Source organism: Tyto alba, unplaced genomic scaffold (assembly GCF_018691265.1).
Source record: "Tyto alba isolate M040663 unplaced genomic scaffold, T.alba_DEE_v4.0 Super-Scaffold_26, whole genome shotgun sequence".
NCBI lineage: Eukaryota > Metazoa > Chordata > Aves > Strigiformes > Tytonidae > Tyto > Tyto alba.
In genome coordinates, this window is record NW_024881300.1 from 1,791,347 (window position 1) to 1,814,621 (window position 23,275).

General features: G+C 51.9%; 1 protein-coding gene across 4 annotated transcripts in view; it reads right to left on the reverse strand.

The window, feature by feature from the left end:
• Positions 1-20,598, reverse strand: part of PLEKHG4 (pleckstrin homology and RhoGEF domain containing G4) — a 90,949-nt gene extending 70,351 nt beyond the window's left edge. For 2 of the 4 annotated variants that reach the window (XM_032985350.2, XM_032985348.2), the window contains exons 1-2: positions 20,246-20,597; positions 4,913-5,110 (exon numbers count right to left, since the gene is read on the reverse strand). In XM_032985350.2, coding sequence (XP_032841241.2) covers positions 4,913-5,110; positions 20,246-20,248 — 201 coding nt within the window. In that variant the 5' untranslated portion in view covers positions 20,249-20,597. Of the gene's footprint in view, positions 1-4,912; positions 5,111-20,245 lie in introns of all 4 variants that reach the window. The other 2 variants (XM_032985349.2, XM_032985347.2) reach the window with 2 other exon arrangements.
• Positions 20,599-23,275: the final 2,677 nt, after the last annotated feature.

The following is a 23,275-nucleotide window of genomic DNA, read 5'->3' on the forward strand; positions in this document are numbered from 1 at the left end:
TTGAGGTTACTGCTCATGTCTCTCAGATTGGTTTCATCACAAATCTCTCTCATATGCATATTCTTACTTTTTATGCCAAGGTCATGCATGTGTGTCTTGCGACTCCTGTCTCCAACTCAGTTTCCACTGCAGTACAAACACCGTCCCTTTCACCAGTTTGTCACCCATCTTGCAATGGCTTGCACAAACCTCCATCCCTTTGACACAGTAATTAATTTTCCATATGACTCCATACTAAAACCTTTACAGAAGAGATTAAACAATCCAATTTTTTTCTCTCTAGACAGAGCTGGTTTATGAAAAAGGCTAGTCTTACGCTACCTGACATGAAGCAAACCACATGAAAAAATGTTATCCAGTTTTTAATGGGTCAGTTCATTCAGTCCTTGCTCAGTGCATGTTGTTGTACACTCAGCTTGTTCTCTGTATTTTGTTACTATTCCTGACTTAACAGATTCAATAAAAATCCCTGCTATCAGACATTCAGCATTACATGGTAACTTCTTCCATATTCCAGGATGGAGACATGCCAGTCCCTTTTCCTTGACATAGTCAATCCTGTATCTATCTCAGTCATGGCAGTGTTATTTCTTTTCACTCAGTGCAACTGCCCTACTGTTGTGCCTACATGCTGTATCACTACTAAACTGAGTCTTACTTTAGTTTTCATTTTTTTGAAGGATCGTATTAACGTTACCTTTATATTCTAACCTTGGACTAAGAGCAGACCCACCTCCCTTTCTTTTCTCTTGAGTTTAAAAGCCCTATAAACTAACACAGTTACTCATACCTTCCTCAAAGGTAGTCTTATGTTCTTAGCTTTCTGGTCTCTAAGACACAGACGCCTCTACCAGCTAGTTCCTTACACAGCATAATTAAATTCAGCAAACCAAGACCTCCTATTGCAGCACACAGTTTGCAGAAGTTGCAACTGGCTTCAGCAAGTCTCAGGCTGTATGTACTTCACTGACTTTTCCACCAAGCTCAAGACTCACAAGCTGTGTTGACCAAGGTACCGTATATTTCTTACAGTAGGTGCCCAAGCCAAATATTTTGTTCACAAGGTTTTAAACAAAACCAGAAGAGATTATACCATTGCACCCTACACCAGACAACATCAACCCTTCTTCTGCCATTAGAATATTTCCTAGCAGGTACATTAAGGCCATCTGTTCCAAGTGCCTTTGGAGGGAAGAAGAGGCAGATAAAAAAAAATAAAAGATCAGTTTCTAAACTACTACAAATAGTTTATATGACTGAAAAGTGAGACACATCATCAGCAGTAGTGTAAACATAAAGCTGAATTCCATCCGCACCTACCTGACACAGAGTTTCTGTGAAAACCTGGATGCAGAGTAACCTATCTGGAGGCCATTCGTGTATTAAGAAATCCAAAACCAAACCTCACCACTTAGATGACCTGTCTGCCTACTGACAAGTGGAAAAAAACTCAGCAAAACACAGAAGGCATTGAAGTTCCTGAAAAACCCAAGAAAGACACAGTCTAGACTGCAGCAAGAGCTAGAGTAATGTCCAAGCAGGAATGTAAGTCCTTCAACAGGCTAAACATTTCAGAACTTTAGAAGTGGAGCATCCTCCTGCTGCTCCTGCTCCTAAAAGGCACCTTCAAAGGGAAGATTACGTGAAGAAGCTTATTTCAGTCAACATTTCACTTTGAGGCTCAAGTATGTGCTCTTCTCGTGTCCAATCACTACCGAGCCAAACCAGGCTTGCCTGAGGAGTGCCAGGAACAGACACAACACTCAGTGGTTGCAGCCAGGAATAAAGTTGCCTCTGAGAGAAGAGCTGGGCACCATCGACAAAGATGGCAGCTCCCAGAGCTATGGGGATGGCTGGGCTGGAACAGACCAACAGCCCATTTAGCTCAGGATGTCACTGGAAAGCCAGAAGCAAAACCTGGTTTCTTATTCTGTGCTGAGCAGAGACAGATCCTTGGCACAGCCCTCCACACACCCCTCTCCAGCCCCTGGGGGATCACATACAGGCTATTGATTTTAATACACCAAGCTGAAGCCTATGATCTTGTCAAATATTTCATGAAGCCACTTACACTTCTGTCACTGCAGAGGCTGAGAAAAAGATTTAGTGCACTCAAAAATTCCTACAGTAGCCATTCAGACAGGAGTTACTTTTTTTTCACCCCTTAGGAAAAGCTCACATGGACCAGCTGAACTACAAAACAAGGAGGAAACATTGCTTTTGTTTAGACTCTCTAAAAAGCAGACAAAACTCTTAAAGAGCAAGTAACAAGAAATACTCCTGTGACTTCAGACAGTGAAGACAAAAGAAGGGGCACACAGTGGAGGTTTGGGGAAGAGGAGTCCACAACAAATGAAAGAAAGAACTTTCAGCAATAAAAATTCAGACAAGCAGACTTCTGAATGAAATATGGAATAGCCTGGGCCCGCCTCTAAAGACAGTATAAGGTTCGTAGAGCTTCCCTTGAGCTCCCTGTATTGTCACTCTGGAAGTACAAAATCACAAGTTGGGGCCAGAAGGGGTCACAAGCAAGGAGGAAAGGCTCAGGACACCCAGCTGTGCCCTTTGAGAGGCCTGTGCCTGCACTCTGCCTCTTGCTGCCTGCTCTCCCTGACACGTCACAACTCAGCAAAAGACCCCAATAGCTAATGATGAGCCCTGGGCAGCCCCTCACTGGGGGTGGCTGCCCTACCACCCCTATCAGCCCTGCACCTTGTGGCTCCTGAGCCGGCCAGGGAGTTCCAGGCAGGCCCCGAGCCCTTCCCTATTCCTGGGCCTGTGACAGGAGGATGGATCCAAGCACAGCTCCTGCCCCTGCACCCCCTCCTCAAACAGTGCTGCATGTGTAGGACCATCATACTGGTTCACCCTCCAACAGGACACCTCAGCCACCACCAGCCCCCTTGCCTCTATGCCCCTCCAGGCCCATGCTCCAGACCAGCCTAGGGGGCTGCCAGCACCCTGAGCTCCTCCAGAGCCCACCACCCTCACACTTCACCTGCCTCGGGGCCCCCAGCACCCATCACCCTCACACCTCTCCCTCCTCAGGGCCCCCAGCACCCACCGCCCTCACACCTCTCCCACCTCAGGGCCCCCAGCACCCTCACACCTTCCTCCTCAGAGCTCCCAACACCACCGCCCTCACACCTCTCCCGCCTCAGGGCCCCCAACACCACCACCCTCACACCTCTCCCGCCTCTGGGCCCCCAGCACTCACCGCCCTCACACCTCTCCCGCCTCAGGTTCCACAGCCTCAACGGCACGTCCCCACCCCCCCCACCCCCGCTCCAACAGACTCCAGCTCAGCCAAAGCCACCATGCCCATCAAGGCAGGCCCATGCTCCCATTGGCTGCCGCAGCCGCAGCTGTCCTCCCATTGGCTGCCAGGCAGCGCAAGGCCCTCCCTGCCACCTCACCCCTGCCCTGGGGCAGCCATGGCCTGTGGGGGCTGTGTGGCTGCCCAGGGAGGGTCGGACCCCCCCTCACCGCCCTGCAGACCCCCGCCCTGGCACCCTTCCTGCAGGTCACCTTCTCACCGCCCCGAACACCTCCCCTTTGGGAGAGCAGCATTTGGGGCCCCGCTTCCCTGCGCCACAGGGGCAGAGGACCTCCAGCCAGCAGCAGGCTCCGTGCACGAGCCAGGCTGCTTCCCTTCCCCTCCTTTCCCTTCCCTTCCCTCACCTGCCCAGGGCACCGCCGGGCACTTGGAAGCTGCCGAGAGCTCAGGGAGTGGGGAAATTGCTACCTTGCCTTCTTCAGTAAGGAAGGCGGTTTTGGGAAAAGCCGTGAAACATCTTGCGATAATTACCAGTTCATACAAGCTAAAAGCCTTTTGTTTCTTTAAAGGGGAAAAACCACGCGATGCACCACTGAATTAGAAACTAGAGATACCAATGGAATAATTCCTATTCGAGTGTTTAGGGCGAGAGAGAGCAGCTCCCCAAAGTCTACGCATAACCTTGGTTCTTCCCGGGCTCACGAAGACACGGCTGGCACCAAGCTGAAACCTGGTGACAACGCGGTGGAACAAACACTCCACCAAAACACTCGCAAGGTGACCAGCTCCCAGGGGTTGTTACGTGGATCCATCCTATGCGATGGGTCTTTTCCCCCCAGCATTTTCCCTCCTTGAGACAAATGAGAAACTGCCTATTTCAGCTTCTATTTAACATTTTTCCTCCTCCCAGAAGCCCCTAGCCCTCCACTACGAGGACTTTTATCGAAAGTCTGGCCACACACCCCCTCTAGGTTCAGAGACAAAAAAGGCTAGAACAAACCCTAGTTTAGGTTGTTGGGGTGTTTTGTTTTTTGTTTTTTTTTTTTTTTTCATCTTGCAGACTACGAGCCAAGTTTGTGATGGAGGCATTTGACTCATCGTTTCTAACATTTTAGACTCCCAACAGTAAAGCACGTTAATCTTGGACTCGTTCTGGCAGAAAATGTAACGTGACTCCTCGGGGCTACTGAGCCTTGCGACTGTTCCAGCAACCATCAAAGGGGAGCTGGAGTTCTGGGAAAAACACTGACTGGCAGCATTTTGCCCCACACGTCCTCCTGCCAGCGGCGGGAGCCCAACAGCTTCATCCACAGGGCCAGGGAGCGGCTGGGGTTAGAAGCCACCCGAGTCAGATATATCCAGCAAACGCTTCTCTAAACCTCTTCCTCTGAATCCCTTAAGCCTTCTGTTTGGTGTTCCTGGTTATGGAAGGTGAAGGCACAGCTGCATAGCTGATCTCTGCACGGTTAAGCTTCAATAACAATTTTTCAACTGTTTCCTGATTGTCTGCCTGCCCTCCCACCTAGGCTGCCATACACTTGGCAAGCACTTTTTGCCAGCCATTTTACATACGAGAGGAGAAGAAAAGCTCTCCAAGAAAGCCTTCGCAGGCCTTAGAGAGCATGATGTACTCACACAGGCATCCTGCTGAATGCACTGCAGGATGTGCTTGGCTGGAATCAGGAAGTCTATGAGGTAGCGCAGTCCATCCCCACGGTACGTCTTCTCCACCACATCAAAAACTTGGCACAGAACAGTGGCTGCGGTAGCCTCAAACGGAGGGTAGAGTGCTGATAACGTACTCTGAATGCAACCGTCCAGCGACTCCGAGTCCTGCCAAGAGAGAAAGCGTTAGTGGTACCACAGCACGCTACGCCCCGGCGCCCTGATGAGCCCTACACCCAGGAGCGCAGCCACCTCCAAATGCAGGAGGAGGGAAGATCAAAGGAGCAAACTGCTCTCCTTTCTAGCTTCTTTTGGCACCGGCGATTCCAGGTAAACACAAAAAAAAAGCGCTCCCAAAACGCCAGTGGAGTGCTCGCAGAGTGCTGTGCACAGCGGCGAGATTCCCCAGCTTTTGCTTACGCAGCAAGTCCTTCTCCTGACTGCGCTGGGTGGGGCTGCTATTAAACCATTACCGCAGCACGTGAGTGCGTGCGAGCGAGCGAGAGTATCATGGGGTGGACAGCTCGGCAGGCCCCGTGGTTCCGATACTCGGGGCTGGAGATGCCGGCCAGCGCTTGGGTACATTAAAGCCCAGTGTCACGCTCCTCTGGGCTAAGGGGAGTTGCAGGGACTACAGTGGGACAGAAGCTCCTCAGCCTGCTGTGCTCTGAAATCCCTGCACAGGATAAGCCGCCGGAGCTGTTTGGTACTGGGGAAAGCTGCTCACCAGTGCAATTCCTCATTATTGAAAGCTGTTTGCCTCTGATGAAAGGCTCACTCTGGGAACCAGGGATTTTCCGCAGCGAGAGATGCCTCACAACAGGATCCGCAGACTGCGTGTGAACAGGGTGGCCTTTGGTGCCTGAGAACGCGCGTCGATACGTTGGATGCCCGTTTCCTGCCTGGGGATCGGAGGTGATGGCTTCCCTATTTCCACCTTCATTCGGGGGAGCCTGCCAGCCAGAGCCTGCCCACAGCGTCAGGACCAATTCCAGTGCTAGAGGCCAAATTCTGATCTGCCACATGGGTGTAAATCAAGAGGGCTTGCCAAAAATATAATAATAAAAAAAAAAATCTGTACACATCTGGAGAGAGGATCAGGATCGCTCCTTTCTTTCTATTTTAGAAGGGACCCCTCTGGCTAACTTACAGCCAGTGGGAGTGAGTTTTGCTACAAAACCAAATGAAAGTTTACTCAGGTGTCTGGCCAGATCCTCATCTAATCTAAATCCACCTCCCTTCACTAGAGACAAGAAAAGCATTTCAGCCGCTGGCCCAGAAGTCCGACAGCCTGCTGCAGAACAGGAACAGCTGCATGGACATGCCTGAAAACATACCTCAGTCCCACAGCAAGATCGGGAGAGAAACTTAAACAAAGCTGTGCCACAACAGCTTACACCGCCACCGGGGAACAGTAGGATGAAGGGATCAGAAGGAAGCAAACCATTTCAACTCTTGCACTCCAAGGAAGCACATATTAATGGCTCCAAATACCTCCACTGGCTGGAGAAAATGCAACAGTCTCAAAGCGAGCCTGAACCAACCTGCAGCCAGAGCAGAGATGATGCTCCTCACACAAGCCTTCCCATCTCTTGCAGCTCAACGGTCTTTAAATTCCTCCCTCAGAGGGCTGGGTGCTTTAAGCACACTATAAGCTCTCTGCTCTGTTGTAAAGCCTTCTTGTAGGACAGCCTGGGGGATTGCACAGGAGAGATGAGGACGCCTAGGCAATGTCTCCACAATCCCTGCCTGCACCCAGCTGGCAGAACGTGGGTGACAAGCAAACCACACGCTGCCTGTGGCATGGCACTGCTTCATTACTTTTTCTGCTGTTTTTCCTGATGTCAGCAACAAGCTAGGCTAAACAGCAGCAGGCTCCTAAAGTGTTTGCAACTCTTCTGAGAGACCAGCTGCCTCCTGCAATGCCCCTCAAGGTCAATGCAACCAGATAAAAAGCGGTTGAGGAGCTATTTTTCATATTCTTAACCCAAGGACTCAAAAAGCAGGAGGTCTATATGCATACTCCCAAGCGTTGAATGGTAGGACCAAGCATTTAACCCCAGTCCTAAATGGGAGGGGAAGGCTGTTTTAAACAAGCTTCTTTCCACTCAAAAAAGAACAATATAAAACCACAACTTTTACTCCATTAATTGAAATTGAAAGCCTGGAAGTTCCCAGGCACTTCCTTCTCTGCAGGAACAGGTCTTCAGGGAAAGTCTTCCACTAGGTACTGCAGAGGTCAAGAGAAAACATCCCCCGTAGGGCCCAAGGGGAGAACTCATTAGATTTTGGGAAATATAGGAGAAAGCAGACCAATAGGAACTGTGAGATGAGTTGTACAGACCCAAGAAGACAGCCTAAACAAGAAATGTTCCCTTTACATGGTATTCTGGACCTGCTAAAAAAGGCATGGAGGAGGCTGTAGGGTAGGGAACTGGGTACCAAGCCCAACACAAAGCCTCTTACAATTGGACATATTAAAAATATTGCTAACTATTGATATAGCACACTGAACATCGTTGTTCTCGCACACTCTTGTGAAATGACAGAGGCCAAGAGCAGCCAGGTGAAGGTGAGCACAGCTCCAGTAATCTCTGCTGACAGCAACCTGTCCCAGCGTCTGTGCCCTGGTCAGATTAAACTGGCCTTGACAGGTCCTCTCCCAGCTGGCACCAGCCATGAGCTTGGGCAGTATCACAGTAGCATTACTGCTGGTAGCATTTGACAACAATGTCCCTCCGACCCTCCACAGGTTCAAAATGTTAGTCAAAACCACCTGGGGGCTGGTTCTGTGCCATTTTCTGTCCCTGTATCCTTCTTGAGCAAAATTATTTCAGATATTAATATCCCCCCCCCCCCAAAAAAAATGTTATGTTTATTATTGCAAACAAAACAAAGAAGTCAAAATATTTGCACATGAGTCAGTGCATCAGCCTAAGGTTCTCACACCATTCCTGCTGCCTTAGCAAAGCGTTCACAAGATAATTATTAACATTGGCACCAAATCAAAAATCCTTTATATGGTTAAAATAAACCAAGTCATGTATTATCCTTCCTTTAGTAAAATACAGAATAACCATAGCCTGTAGCTGTTGCAGAGTTTAGTGTTAACACTGCACTCCTTAGCACAGAGGCTTTCTCTCTGGCTAGGCTATAACATGAAGCCATGATAGCTGTGCAGGCTTTGAAGGGACAGGGAGGTTTCAACCCCTACCATGTGGTAGAAAGAGGAGACATTTTCACCAATCTCTGCTAATTCCACATGAAAAACCCCCAACGTGGGAGCAAAGTCATACATCCCATCGTGCTGCACGCGGCTGTGCCACCAGCATTTTGGGGCAGCTACAGAACAAGGATGGCTGCAGATGCAAACGGAGGCAACAGTGCTTTTCAGTGCTCCCACCCACCCAGGGTGGTCTCTCAGGGATGGGTCCTGCCCGGGCGGAGGCTGAAGCATGGCAGAGTCTTCGGGGCAGCTCAGGAGCCACCTCGAAACGTGGACAGTGACACATGGTAGATCTTAGAGACTGCAACAGCAGCAGATTTGACTCCGATCATGGTCTCGTTAAACCAACTCACAATCCTAGGGATGAGACTGCTTATTTGTACTAATTAACTTCTCAGATTGCAGAGTGGCCTGAGGAAAGGGCCTCAACAAGGCCTGCAAGAGGCCACATGGTCTTGTTTAGTGCTGGAGCATACATGGCCAGCCTCACACATCTTGCTTGTGGGCAGCGCCTGCTACCACAGGCGTGGAGGAGCCATGGGTTGGAGGCACGGGGAACCCGTGCAAACCAGCTCGAGACAGCAAGAGGAGGAGATATCATCCTGCACTCCAGAGGCTGTAAACCTGAAGTCTAGAGCCCATCCTACCTATAAACCACATCCCTTCTCTCAAGCAAGGCGATGCAACCCCCAGCAGGCACGAGGAGAAACCCCGCGACTCAGGATGAGGGAACAGCGCCCAGAGAGGAGAACAAGCAAAACCCAGCAAGGATCCAAGGAGAAAGCACTCCTGCCCTGGCACACTCCCGCTTCAGCCAGCCCACAGCAGACCCCGAGAGATGGCAGAGCTCAGCCCAGAAGCATCCTGGAGACAGCAGCCTCCTCCAGGGCTGCAAATTTCAGGCTTCCCTGCCTCCAACGGTATTGCCTCATCCCCTCATGGGAAAGGTCCCAGACACTTGCTCCTTTTAGGCCACCCAGCACAAACACTAACAGGAGCGTTTTCCAAGCAAGCCAGGGACCATCTCCCCAAACAAAAGGTGTCTTGGAACTCAAGTGCTTCTTTGTCAATAGCATGGGAGAACCTATGAACTCCAGCTCACTGCCACCAATCCACCACATGCTCACCACACCTCCCAAAAGAGAAACATGCTTTTAAAATAACTCCTATAAATCAAGGCGCTAAATAAAGCCCAGGTTAAGGTCATGTCCGGCCATACAGGCTTTCACTGCTCCTCAGCTGGGAGCTGGCTGCTGCTTCAGGGGCTGGAGCACAGCGAGGGCAGAGGAAAGCAGCATGTAGGGAAGGGATGGGCTCCATGGGCAGAGCAGTGTGGTGGGAACAACCGAGCACGGTCCCACCTGAGATGGCAGGGGAGCAGGGAGAGCCCTGGGGGCTTCACAGCTGGCAGAGGGCTTGGGTCTGAACAAGGGCAGAAACGAGTAGGCTGGGGTGTGCTGCCCTCCCTCTCCTGTGCATAAGGGGAGCCACAGTTGCTGTGAAATGAACAGAGCAATAAAGACTGTTGTGTCAAAGCTCTGCTGCTCAGCCCTAAGAGCCCCTTCTCCCCATCACAAAGTGCAGCAAGAACCAGGAGTCAGGGAGGGATGAGGTTACAAGTGCCTGAGCAGAAGCCTCAAGCCAGGACTAGCAAGCAGGCAGCAGGAAAAAGAGCCTGGGATCAGTTACAGCCCTGCTCAGGGGACATTTCTACCTCCTGTGGTGCAAGCAGCCGCTGCAGGATAGGAGAGGAGCCTGCCAAGAGGCATCTGGAGTAACCAGGAGCTTCTTGGGCTTTTCTAGGTGCACTAGTTGAATCTTCTGCCTACCTCTGTGGGCACAGAAAGAGCTATATAGCAGCTCCAGCCACTGGGAACTCCTGTCGTGCTACATTTCTTTCTGACTCAGGACTCAACTTCTTCCTCTTTGGGACCTGCTGCTCACCAGTTCAGTCTGAATCCTGGAGAGCCTCCTACAACTTTGGTGAGCAAGAAGTCAGCCTGCCAGGGGAGCAGAGAAAAGATCCCCAGGGCTACACACCTTGTGCAACATCAGAATACCTGTACTGTCCCAGGAAGTGCCTGGGACAGCAACCCAAGTGGCTCTGGGACAACACAAGTTGGTTCAGGGAAGGGCTGCAATGCTGCTGGACCCACCTGGGCCCACAAAGCATCGGCAGCTTTTTCCCTACAACTCACCCAAGCACCTTACTAAGTAATCAACGTCTTGCTCAAAGAATTTTGTCTACAAAATGCTGAGTCTTGGTCAAGGAGAACATGAAGGGGCGCACATCTTCCCTGCTGACAGCCCAGATGCTGTCTGAAAAATCCTAAAAACCATCAGTATGGTGAGACCAGACTAACCATCATGACTTACGGTAAACAACACTCCTTTCTAGCGGGCTGGACTGGCCCAGGTAGCATGCTGAGGATTCATCTCGCAGCAGGAATTTAGCTACATGATCTGCAGCTCTGCTCCGAGACTCCTAGACGCCCATCTGAGCAGGCAAAGAATAAAACTACATATCCCAATGTGCCCCAGTTAAATCCAGTGCTTGCCGTGGCTTGGCAGAGCGAGGAGCATAGCTGGGCGGTGGAGCAGAGCCGGGAGAGGCTGCGAGCACAGCGAGAGGTGCCCGTGGTACACCCAGCTCTGAGTCACCGAGCGTCTCGGCTCCTGCCCAGCAGGGAGGCCTTGCCAGGAGCTCCCACAACTTTGCCCTCCTCCTTCCCGGCTGCCCGGAGCCTGGCCACGTCCCGCCTGCACCCGCTTTCTCCCCTCTTGCCCAGGTACTGACAGACAGCGTGAAGGCAGGACAGAGGAGACCAGAGGCTGCAAAGGTGAGGGGAAGAGACAACTCAACCCTCCCACACCTCAGAACTGGAAAGTAGAAATAACAGCGAAACTGGGAAGAGGCAGAGCTCCAAGCACCGCAGCGCAGCGCCTGCCCGTGGCCCCCAGCCAGCTTTGGGACTGGGGGAAAAGGAGCACACAGCAGGCGCTGAGCAGGACTGGGTTAGCTGGTCCCTCCGCCAGCAAAGGCTGCTGTGCTGCGCCGTTTGGCTGGGGCTGCTCAGCTCTCAGCTGACGTGAGAAACCTCATTTCCAGTAAAAACAGACCTCTGGGCTTTCCACGAAGCCTTTCCACTTTCTGATACAAAGCCGAGAGCCAGGCCACTTTGCCTTTAAAAACAAGACATTTCTCCGTTCAGAAAGGTCTTTGGCTAAAAACAAGGCTTGTTTTTCTGACAAAATTTGAGATTTCCCACTCCATTTCTGCAGGGAGGAGAACTCTCCCAGCCCCATTTCCTGAGCCGCTCTAATCACACAGCAGCAATGAGTTCAAGAGAGAAAAATCTTCCCAGAGCAAGTGCCAGCTCCCCCCTCTGCTGCTCACTCCGAGGCTCAGGGGGAGGCTGGGAGGAGGGCGCCTGCCTTCCGCACGCACCCTGCCTGCCTCTGGGTGTTTTCACTAAAATAATGTACTATTAAGTGTTGCAGCTATAGAGGTAGACATTCACACTGCTCTAATTACACCACCTTCCTGTGAGATAACCAGGAATGGCTCTACCTGCTCTTTGGGCTATTGTTTTAGGCTTTTCAGGGAGGAAAGCCCAGCACCCAGTTCCACTTGGGAGGCAAGTGTTTGCAGTCTCACCCAGGCCAGCTTCCCTCAGGGGCCGTACCTCTAAGAGCGGGCTGCCTTCTGCATGCCACCGTGGGATCCCTTGCACGGGGCACCCGGCTCAGCTCCCCTGCCTCTGGGGCGGGCAGGACGGCTCCGCAGCCTGTGGATAAACCAGCTCCTACAGCCTTTGCAGGGAGTGGTGCTCCGCAGACGGAGCTGGGAGAATCGTTTCCAGATGCCTCCCTCTGTTCCCCCAGCCCTGCTCCGGGTTGACGCGGCTGCGGCAGCCAAAGCAGCTCCTACTGGGCAGCGCGCGGGATTATCATTCCAGGCACTGCAGGAAAACAAGCGCTTGAAAGCGATTAACTCATGATCTCTCATTTAATTAAACAAAGGGAAAAATGATGTATTTGCTTTCCAGCTCTGAGGTCCCACTTCTGCGCATGCTGTAGGTCTGGGAGTGCCCAGCCGGCGAAAGGCAGGCCCAAAGCTGGGCGATCCGCCCCCAGCCCAGGGCTGGTTTGTTTTCACTCAAGGGGGACATCCCAGATTGCTCTGAAAGTGAAGCGTGACCTCCTGCAAGCCTCAAGTTTTGGAGCTAGTGTGCAGCTATAACGATGCTGTCCTCATGCCAGGGCAAAATGCAGGCAGTGGTAGAGGGCAGAGGTGACCTGGTATGGGCAGCATGACTGTACCCACGCTTCAGGTGGCCAAACATAGATGTTGGCACATGGCAACGGGACCAGCAACAGTCACCCAAGCCCGCTCCTCTGCCCAAGACCCCTGCAGGATGTTGTACAGGTCTGATACAGCAAGAGAGAACCAAACCTGCTCTTAGCATACCCTAACCCCAATATTCATCCTTGCCAAAGACATATCCTGGCGCAGCTCTTCAGAGAGCACAGCCCATGTGCCTGGAGAAGCAGGGCCTTCCCCTGCCCTCCGCTTAAACGTGCCCCCAAGGGAAGCTGGACGCACGTGGCAGCTTGCACAGCAAGCTCTCTGCTGTTCAAGCATCGCCTGACCGAACACCGCTCCCCAGAGCCAGTGGCATCACGTGCATTCGGACAAAGCAGTCCGGCATCTCTTCCCACCAGGGCTCTCTATTCACATTACTCCCCTCTACCCTTTCCTTTAGGTTTTCAGACTCCAGCTTCTCTGGACCAGCGCCTGCGACTTTCTCCTTTTTCTGTGCAACACCCAAGACATCAGAAAAGTTGCTGACACCTGCTGAACAGATTGAAGAGGCCAAAGTGGGGATGAAACACTGACCCACGATCCAATAAAGTAATTTTATAGCCAGAGAGATTAAGAACTGGGAAACGGAGATAAGCCTTTCCTCACAGGGACATGTACCACTCATAACTGAGCTCTCAGTGAACTGGGCAGGTGTACCTTATCCAGGGAAAGGAATGAGTCCCCGCCTGTTACTTTCTATTAGCAAGAAATCAGGCAGATGATATAGGTGTTTAGAGCACATGTGAGAGAACAGATGAAAGGCCTGTCCTCAAACAGACATCTTCCTGATGAAGGGAAGGGCCTGCTGAAACAAGGGATGAAAAGAGCTATGTATAAAACACCATCTTGCAGCTGGAAACCAGCTCATTTTGGTTTAGTTTAATCAACGGATTAAGTCCTTAATCTGAAATAACTAAGTACAGATTTTTTAAGACATCTTTGGCATAGATCTAACCATGCAATTAATTAACAAAGTTATACTCTGTGTGATGCAAAGCTTTGGGTACTTTTAGAACACCCTTCCCAGCAATAGGCTCATGCTGGAAGAGTGTGAGCACGTGGCGATGGTGGTTTCACTGCCCAGCACTAGCCACACAGGCCTTTTCACCTCCTCGAGACCCCCAGGGCTCTCTTCTTCGATCCCACCACCAAACTGCACAGGCTGCCCTGGCTTGGGCACCGGCAGTTTGGCCACAGCACCATATGCCACAGTCCAGCCAGGAATCTCCACATTCAGAGTGTCATATTCCTACGACAGGCTCAGGGAAGGCTTGCTACATCCTGCTAGATATCACAGACAGAGCCAAGAATTTCCCAGGCCACTTCTAGACAAGGCAAGTCCTGGGACATTACAGGAGAGTCCCTTTCTTTACAGGGCTTTTCTTGCAAACACACTAAAAACCTTTCTCTCTGCTACCCAACAGATGAAATTGCTTGAGCTCCTTCGCCTTATTATTAGTTACAGTATTTGCTTCACTTTCAACTTCAGGCATTGGCATCCATCTGGCAAACCAACCTGAGCACTAGCAGCTTGTATCCCTTACCATTTCTGCCTAACACCTACCAAATAACTGGGCACGCTAGACAGTTGGAAGATTCGTTTATACCAGCCAGCTACAAAATACCTTGGGTAAGTTCTTAGCCAAACAGGTCAGCTCATTTTAACACCTTTTAGTCAGAGGCATTAGGCCATAGCCAACACCTTGTGTTCAGACACCCAATCTGGGTGTATCTTACAACAGATGGACAACCTCCTGTGCTCAAAGAAAAAATTATAATCCTTCAGCAGGACAGCTGACGAATGCCAGAAACAATCTTCACAGGGTCAGCATTTAGATTATTACTTATGGGCCAGCTTGGCACGCGTTCTGAGCTCAAGGCTGCAGCTGGATCATATTTGGATCCCACCCCTTCCTCTGCAAGGTGCACGAGCTGCTGGAGACACTCCCATGGGGACTGGGGGATTCTCCCCCTTTTGCAACCTCCATAATTGAGTGTGGATGCTACTAAGAAAAGATCATGTTTTAGTTAAAAGAGAGCTCCCAGATTCAATGTAGGAGCTAGGTAACACTCTGTGGTCACAGTATCCTCTTCAGATGACCCGTAGTTCCTTTTGGCCTTGAACACTCTGTAGTACCATGTGTTCATGAAATACAAGTCCTACTACCTCAACAGGGAACAGAAACTGCTCTGAAGCCGAGTAGCAATTCCAGGAGGGGCTGGCTAATCGCATGAGAAAACAGTAAGCGCACAAGGACCCCTCCTTGAAGCAGCACATCCCCGCACATCTTTAATATGAGAAAGCAGCCGACAGCAGCGATCAGATGCCAGCGTGCACCTCACCTTGAGGAAGAGGCTGTGAGGAAGGATCAGCCAGAAGGACAGAGCAGGCAGCCCAGAGGTGGTCATGGTTATGCCAGCTCAGCCCTGGGCCACCACAAGAAGCATCAGTCTGTGCCCTGCAGGGAGAAGTGCTGCTGGTCAGAGGGACCCAGATTTGCTACAGGACTCTCCCAGCTTCCTGGGGATCAGACATATGCGTGCTCAGGCTCTCCTGCCCCTGAGCAGCCACGCCTGGGACTTCCAGTCAGATGAAAACATTTCCCCTATATTCAGATAACAGCACTAAATGCATGCCTCCCAGAAAGCTAAGTAAATCAGTCATAAATTCAGTGCATTACTTTTATTAAACTCCCAAGTTAGATAGGAGTAAACACAGGCTTTTAAAGCTACTCCCTTTATAGCTTTTTTTTTTTCCAAACAGAAGACAGTCTCACATGTCCCATTATTTCCATACATATCAAAGGAGGGTGGAGATTTAACTAGCGATTTCTAAAAGACATCTTTGTGCACAGAAGGGATGTATGCCAAAACGTGGGTGGTTATAAGCCCAAACACAAAGAAGAATACATCCACAGGCATTTTTCCCCTTGATCCATTAACGGGTCTGCATACCAGCCTCCTGAGCATATAAGAAGGACCTTGTTCAAAAGGTAAATGTATTCAGAAAGATGACAACAGACAGCAAATAATCCACATCCTTTAACTATGTTGGAGGCTCAGCAGCACTGGGTTTTTGTTGGGAGCCACTGAAATTTGACAGGCTGCCTCAGGGAAGGTATCCTCCTGAAGGAACCTGCTCAGGAAGCCTCGCAACTCCGTGAACACTGCCACACCTAAGGCAGGCTGCAAAGCTCAAGGTGGACACCTAGCTCAGATCTCCAGAACTCCTGCAGCTTTTCTCCTCTGCACCACGCAAACCACCAGCCAGCCAACAGCATCGTGTCCCATTGGGGGGGACCATAAGGCCCCATGGAGGCTCCTCTCTACTGCACCTACCAATGTCCAGGGGGAACACGTACAATAGTCTTCATCTGGTCCCCATTTCTCTTCTGCTGAGCCATTTGATTCCATTCAAATCAACGGCTGGTTGCACCAGCTGGAGCAAGGGTTCATCCCGGGCATCCCAGCCTGATGGCAAGATGGTAAATTTGAGCAGACAGCAAGACTTTCAGATTCATTCTGTACTGCTTTGATCTTGGAAGTTTCAGCTTGGTGTCCAGCGATGCAAGAAATGGGATACATATGAAACCAGCCAGGAGCACTTACCACAAGAAAGGCCCCATTTTTTTTTGTTCATTTTTTAGTGAAAGACTCGGCCAGCCAACAAGGATGAGGCACTCCGTGCAGCAGAAAGGTATCAGCATGGTCAAACCTTCAGAGTCAACAAGAGCACATCTGTACACTTCTGAGTTGCAACCCAGATATCACAAGTGGTGTAGAAAGCACAGATCATCCCACCACCAGAAGTGGGCAGCTTACCCTAGCAGGCTATCCCTGCTTTTTATTGCTCTCCAGTCAGCACCATGGCTGATCCTGGTGCTACTACTCTCTTTTTCAGACCTTGGCTGCATTGAAATCTGCAGAACAGGAACAGGGGGTTCCCTCATGGGCAGAAAGCCAGGAATAGGAGCAAAAGGTGCTCTGATACTGAGTGCCCACAAGTGGGTTGAGTTTATAGGTTCTGCATAAGACACCTTGACTGTTTTAACAGATATTTTTCAGCACTCTGGAACTAAAGGGACCTGTAGCCCTTGTGTCTGTGACATCCACCCACACTCAGCACCGATGCTCAGGTTTAGGCTGTGCCCACTGCCTGTAGGATGGCTCAGTTTTGCACATATCGGTTGCAGACAGAAAATTAGGCTCTGGGAGCTGAGAGGCTGTGACTGTTCTCTAGTATTTAGAAGCAGACATGCTGGTCATCTTTTCTGAAGTGACCAGCAGCAAGATGCTCACAAGGCTCTCATGTTATGATCTCTTCTGCTAGCAAGGTATGCCCTTGGGGCTGACTGCACACACAGGTGGATGGCCAGCAGCACGGCCAGAGATGGTTATGCTACAGGATGCTGATTTTCAGAAAATAAGCACGACACACAGCATACAGTCCTCCCTGGACACTTGCAGCATCTCCCCATAAACACTTGCATTCCCACCTGGTACTAGAGCTTATTTATATGGTGATTGCTGGGCAGAGATAGATGGATGCAGCTGGCCTGTCACCTGCATTTAGCCTTTTTTTTTTAATGACCACAATGAACAGCATGTTCACCTGCCCAGTGTTTTTGGAAAGAAGCTAAGCAAAACGCACAACTTGTAATCCTGAGCACATGGAATTGGTTTGAAAGCATCTCCTCTGGGGTAACAGGGATGACATCTCTGGACTTTGCCTGTGTTCCAACATCTTGCTCATGGCTTTGGCACAGAAATAAAGAAAGAAGATCCCCAATGCTTAAAGCTTTTTGTGATTCCCAGACTAATTTCCTTCCCACCCCAGGAGAAGACATAACCGGAGGATAAAAGAAAGATTGTATTTTCTGCTGAAACCCATCCTCTCTCCTGCCAGCATAGAGGTGCCACCTGAACTTCCCTGCAGGAAGACACCAGCATTTGCACATCTTGTGATACACACAGGCTCTGCTCTACACGTCTGCATGATGACTGGAGACTTGGAGCCTGCCACCCATGAGAGGAGCAGCTCAGGCAAGTCCAAGGTACACAGTTGTGGGAGCCTTGCTAAATTCATATGCTGGGTCCAGTGGCCCAGCTACAATTGAAGAGCAGCAGCAATCATCCTAGCAAGGGTGGAAAACCAACCCTGGGCTCCCCCGGGTGAGCTGCTGCAGCTTGAGCAACTTCCCAGAGAGGAAATTGTCCCTCACAACGTGGGAATAGTGGCTGGGAACCAGACCCCCACACCGTGAAGTGGAGGAACACGGCAATTGCTCACTTTGCCTCCAGCCAAACCACTCAAGAGCACAGAATTTTGCATCTGTTTGGGTGGAAACTGTTCCTCAAGTGGGGCAAACTGTGGCCTGGCCATATGCCCTGACCAGCTCCTGTGCCCCATCCAGCAGCAGGCACCAGGCAAGGTGAAGCCCACTCCCTCTCCCATGGAGGAGAAATCCCTGCCAGGGAACGAGGGCAGATCCCCAGCCATGAAAGCCATGGTGGGACGAGCAGGGCAGACAGTACCCAGCCAGGCTCCTGCCTTGCTCACACCATAGAGTTTTCATAGCTGCAAAAGTCAGTTCTAGTGGGAGTGGGCCACTTTGGCTTAAGATATCTTACACATTTGGTGCTTTAGGCATCCTCCAGTTGCAATAATCCTATGCACCCAAACACACACCGCATCACCCCTAACACTGAAACACAACAGACACCTCATGAAGAGGAATCACCTGCCTCACACAGAACAGGGCAACCAACAGTTGCACAGTGCCAGACGTCCATCAGAAGCCAAGCCTCTGAGAGGCCTGCAGACTGCCAGAGGCCATGGGAAGCCTCCCGTGGGCCAGCAGACTGACCCGCATTCACTTAGGTCCAAATCTTTTGCCTGCAGGGTTTGGTTGATTCGCCAGGACACCAAAAACTCCAGTCAAACAGAACAGCATGGAGTTACAGTCACAATTCTGCCGCTCACAGAAATGTACTGCCTGAAATGCAGACTGGTCTACCATGGCATTGAGAATGGGCACCTGCCAGGGATTGCAGGTGTCTGTGGTGTGGCCAGTACCCATTGCTGGATCTGTGGCAGCTTGGCCTTTGGTTCTTACTCTTTGCAGTTGCCAAGCCTGAACTTGGCAGCTGAAAGGCACATGGTGCCCCCTCAGCAGTGGTGCATGGTCCCTGCATGCCCACAACCCACCGTGGCACCTGGACTGGCCATGCACTGCTCTGCACGAAGGTCCCCGATTCAGATAGCTTTTACATCACACAGCAGAACAAGGTGAAGGAGGACCTGAACTGGGGATGAAGCACTTGGGAATCAGAAAGTCACCTCCAGCTTGCAGGAGCAGAATAGCAGCAGCTGGTCTCTCCCTCCTGGAGCACAGCTTCGCAAACGCTGCTCCAGCCCCTATGGCAAAATGCAGCCCATGGGACTGAAAGAGATGGCACCCACCCTACACAGCCCCAAAGCATGCTCTCCTTTGATTTCAACTTCATACAATAGCCAGCATAGACCAAAAATTGCTAGGGACACACTAGGCATGGGGTGAGGGAAAGAGGTCTCCTGACTGGGGTGGAGAAGTGGAAGAAGTGAGATGCCTGCAGGTCTCTACAGCAGGATGGGAGAGGAGAGAACACCACGGCTCTGACATAGCCACGTGAGGGTACAGAGAGCCACAGGGTCCTCAGCAGAGGAGCTGGAAGGTAGCAAAGCGAAGAAACGTGGGCTCATGAGCTTAGCTCAGTTTGCAGAAGCCAAAAGTTGGGCAACTCATCCTTCAATGAAAGCCAGGCTTCTCCAAGCCCAGAAGCTGAACTTTTAAGAAAAAGTGAGTCACTGCCAGGCACAGCGGCAACACAAGCTGCTTGCCCCCCTCATGGACTTTGCTCCCTCTGCTGTAGAGAAGCAGCCCGTGACACAGCAGGACACATCCAGGAGATTTAGGGCTGCTGGGCACACAGATCCCAGCCTGAGCCCGGGAACAAACCATCAGAAGCCAGACTGGTGCTCAGTGGGTGCCACAAGGCTAGCAATCACTCCAGCCTCTGCCACGCCAGGGCTAGGCACCTCTGTTTGCAGGGCAGCGCCAGTGTGGCTGGGCAGGGGATTGCCCTGCAGCCACTCCCAGGGAAACAGGGTGCTCAGCTGCCCGGCTGGGCTCGCCAGTCTCTCCCCTCCCCAAACAAGGATCCCCACATGCAGAACTTGACACTGAAAGGGAAGGATCCCTGCCCAGCTCCAGGGGTTTCTCTGAACCCCTGGATGCCCACCCAGGGCAAGAGAAAAGAAGCTGATGCTCTCCCCTTCCCCAGGCTCTGCAAGGGGACAGTGCCCACAGCCCCAGCGCAGGGCTGGAAAGGGGCAAGGGCAGGAGGAGTGCCCAGCATCCAGGCAGCCAGAAAGACAGGGCCCTCCCTGACCTGATCCATCCCACCTCCTCACTCCGGGGCTGCACCCCGACAAGCACGCTGCGAGGGGGTCAGCGCCAACAAAAGCCCAATGTTCCTGCAGCCACTGCCTGGGGCTGGCACCCAAGGGTACAGCGTGCCATCCGAGTAAGGGGAAGTGCCAGGAGAGCCGTTTCCCACTCCCGGCATTAGCGCCGTGTGCGGGCTCCAGCCAGGCTGCCCCGATAGCAGCTCCATCCCACGCAGCCCTGATCGTGCCCAGGGCAAGAGCCCTTCGCAGAGATCTCCTTACCATGTTCCCGGCCTCCTTTATTCCCCCTCACTTCCAAAGGCAGTGTTTTTTCTCTTTTTCCTCCATGTGTGCAACGGGGCGTCTCCTCTCCCCTCCGACGTGAACCACCGAAGCACTTTGAGTTCTGGACTGTAATCCAAGCCCTCACCGCCCCCAGCACAGCTCCAACTAATCTAACTCATGACACTACCGGGGCTGAGCAGGGGACCTCGAAGGTTTCTCTGACAGCCAACTCCAGCGTTAGACGGTGGAAGGGCATAGCGAGCTCAGGGTGCTGCGTTCCTCAGCCGTGCGGGGACCTTACAGACACAGGCAGAGCCAGCAACGCTCACAGGCTGCTCGTTACGGCATCGCTGCTATCTGCGTCCCTCAGAGCACGCCGGGCCCTCTGCACAGACCTGCTTAACGCGGATGCTTCGTGGCAGGGAGCTGCCTTCGCCCGGGAAGATCTGAATAGCTGCTGGAGGAGAACGAGCCCACAGCAGGCATCCCGAGAAGGTCTCCAGCTTCTCAGAGAGGTTTGCAGCAAAATCCTCCCCCTGCCTCCTCTTGGCTTGCTTTTCTCCCAAGTCCGGAGAACTTTCTCCACTCCGTGAGATCCTGAGACAGCACTGCAGGTTGAGAAAAGCACTGAGAAATACAAAGAGAGTGCTCTGAAATATTGTTTTTCTGAGTTCTAGGAGGAAAACAGAGAGGCAGTGACCGCTTCAGGCAACAGCAACAAACTGCATTGGTATCAGGCGAGAGATGTGGAGACCTAACCCCCTCCCAAAGGAGGAAGTAATTTAACATGGCAAGTTTCTCCACCCCTCCATTAATTGTTTAAGATGGCCAGGGGCCAAAATACTGAGCAGTGGGAGCAGTGGGGAAGGTCACTGAGCAGGCAGGCAGCAGCCTACAGAAGTGACAACGGGAAAAGGGCAGAGCCACAGAGGCGGAGAGGGAGGGGAGAGGCAGGTGCCGCAGGGCATCCCAGGATCTGCTGACACAAAGGCTTTGTGTAACGGGAATCGGGGTGGGAAGTGACACAGAGGCGAAGCCTCGGAGCCCTGGGCATGAGGTGCAGGGCCTGGAAGCAGGGACCAGGAGCTGCCTCCCCAGCCTTGGCCAAGCCGCGTGTGGTCTCGGCAGCCTCAGTGGGGACTGACCTTCCATCAGGGAGGCCACGGTGCCGGTACCTCACTGTCCCTGCTTCTGGGAGAGGTCACACAGACCCATCCATCCCAAGAGGAAGGGTGACTCAGGCAGGACATGAGGACCTACAGCAAGAGGGAAGGCATCCCCCCCGCATGGGCAAGCTCAGTAGAGGAGCACAGGGTACTTGCAACTGCTATCAAACACCTCTGCTGCCTCGGCTCAAGGCGCAGGCCCCTTCCCAAGCCCTGCTCCACAGGGCCAGCAGCAGATCCCACATGGGCTGCTCCAGGCTCAAGAACACCTTCAGATCCTCCTCTCTCAGGGATGACTGCCCTAAACCCCATTGCACATCAATGGCCCCCTGGCATGTTTTCAGATAGAACCAGCAAGCAAGGGTTCAAGCAGTCCTAAAGCTTGAATACATCAGCTTCAATACACCAGCTGCTTGATGCGCTGCTGGGTTTCCTATGGGTAGCAAGGACATGTGACAGTTCCTGCAGGGTTGCTGTTTGCTTTCCTTAAGTGGAAAGAGATGTCCTCCTAAAAGGGGATGCAACACTGACAGTGGACCAGAGCTGAGCAGCTGCCGCACTGTTCTGCTCTTGTCTTTCTAACAGCCCTTGCTTGCAGAGGCTCTCCCACAGCCTCTACCAGTTAGTCACCTTCTCCCTACAGCAGCAGGGCACTGCCTGCAGTGCCCCATAGCAGCGAGGACCTCCAGCCCATGTCAGGCGAGAGCAGGTGATAAACCCAAGGTGGGTGAAGGAGACCATCCCTTCCAATGCAAAGAGTATTAACAACCCAGCACAGGCACGACCTAGTTGTCCACAACAACTAAAGGAATTTGTGATCTTATCTGTGGATGCAGAAGAGCCTTTCTTTCCCCTTCGTATTCATGCCAGGAAGATGAGGAACCTGGCATACTTCCCCAGCAGAGACTCTGATCACAGATTTCACTGCCTGCACAAAGGAGCTTTGCCCTTCATCTGTTCCCCAAACACATGTCCCAGCCCACAGATGTGGCTGCACTTTTGCAGCATCCTCCCGCAGGTGCTGGGAGGCTCCCTACAGACTGCACTTCTCTGAGAAAGGGAGCACAGAAAGCAATGTCCCTCCAGCACACACGTGGCACAGAGCACGCTGTGACAAACCTGGTGCTATCAGAGGTGCCGAACTATTTTTGTTGGAGGCACAGCCCCCATGACAGAATAAAGGAGGTAGAAGAGATCCACCATTGCTCTCATGCCCCAATGTTTCATGGAAATATCCTCGCTGTTTCTTCAACTGCAGCAATACATGCAGGTTTCCTTTCAGGAGGCCACAGCTGTCCCAGGATAACCCAAGTCCTTGCACATGACTATTTTTATCTTGCAAACAGGTCTCTGCAATTACCCTGGGGTCTGCAGGGGGACTAGCCTCTGAGCAGAGATCTGAAGCCTCCAAGCAGGCTGGGTACCAAGACTGGGCTCTTCAAGGCTACTTCCAGCCGCAGGCCAAAGCCCCAAACAGTTATATACAGCCTGTTCAAAAGCCTGCTGTGGGGCTGAGAGGGGCCCCACAGGCTCCTGAAAGAGGGCTGATGCACAAGCCAGGAGCTACCTCACCTTCTGAAACAAAAACACGTGCTCCCCAGGCACAAAGGGCAATGCAGACCCAGGTAGAGCTAAGGGAACCCAAGAGCCCATGGCGACAAAGGGGATGGAGCAGAGAAGCTGCTCCCACGCTGTTACTGAACCAGTCAGGTCTCCTGCACCCAGACCTCTGGCAGCAGCTCCAGAGGGAGAACAGCTTTCCTCACCCCTTCAGGTGGCTTGCTCAGGCCTGGGAGGACAAGGCTGCCTTCTCCTTTAGCTCTGAGTTAGCAGCAGGATAAGACACTGTCAAGCCACCTAA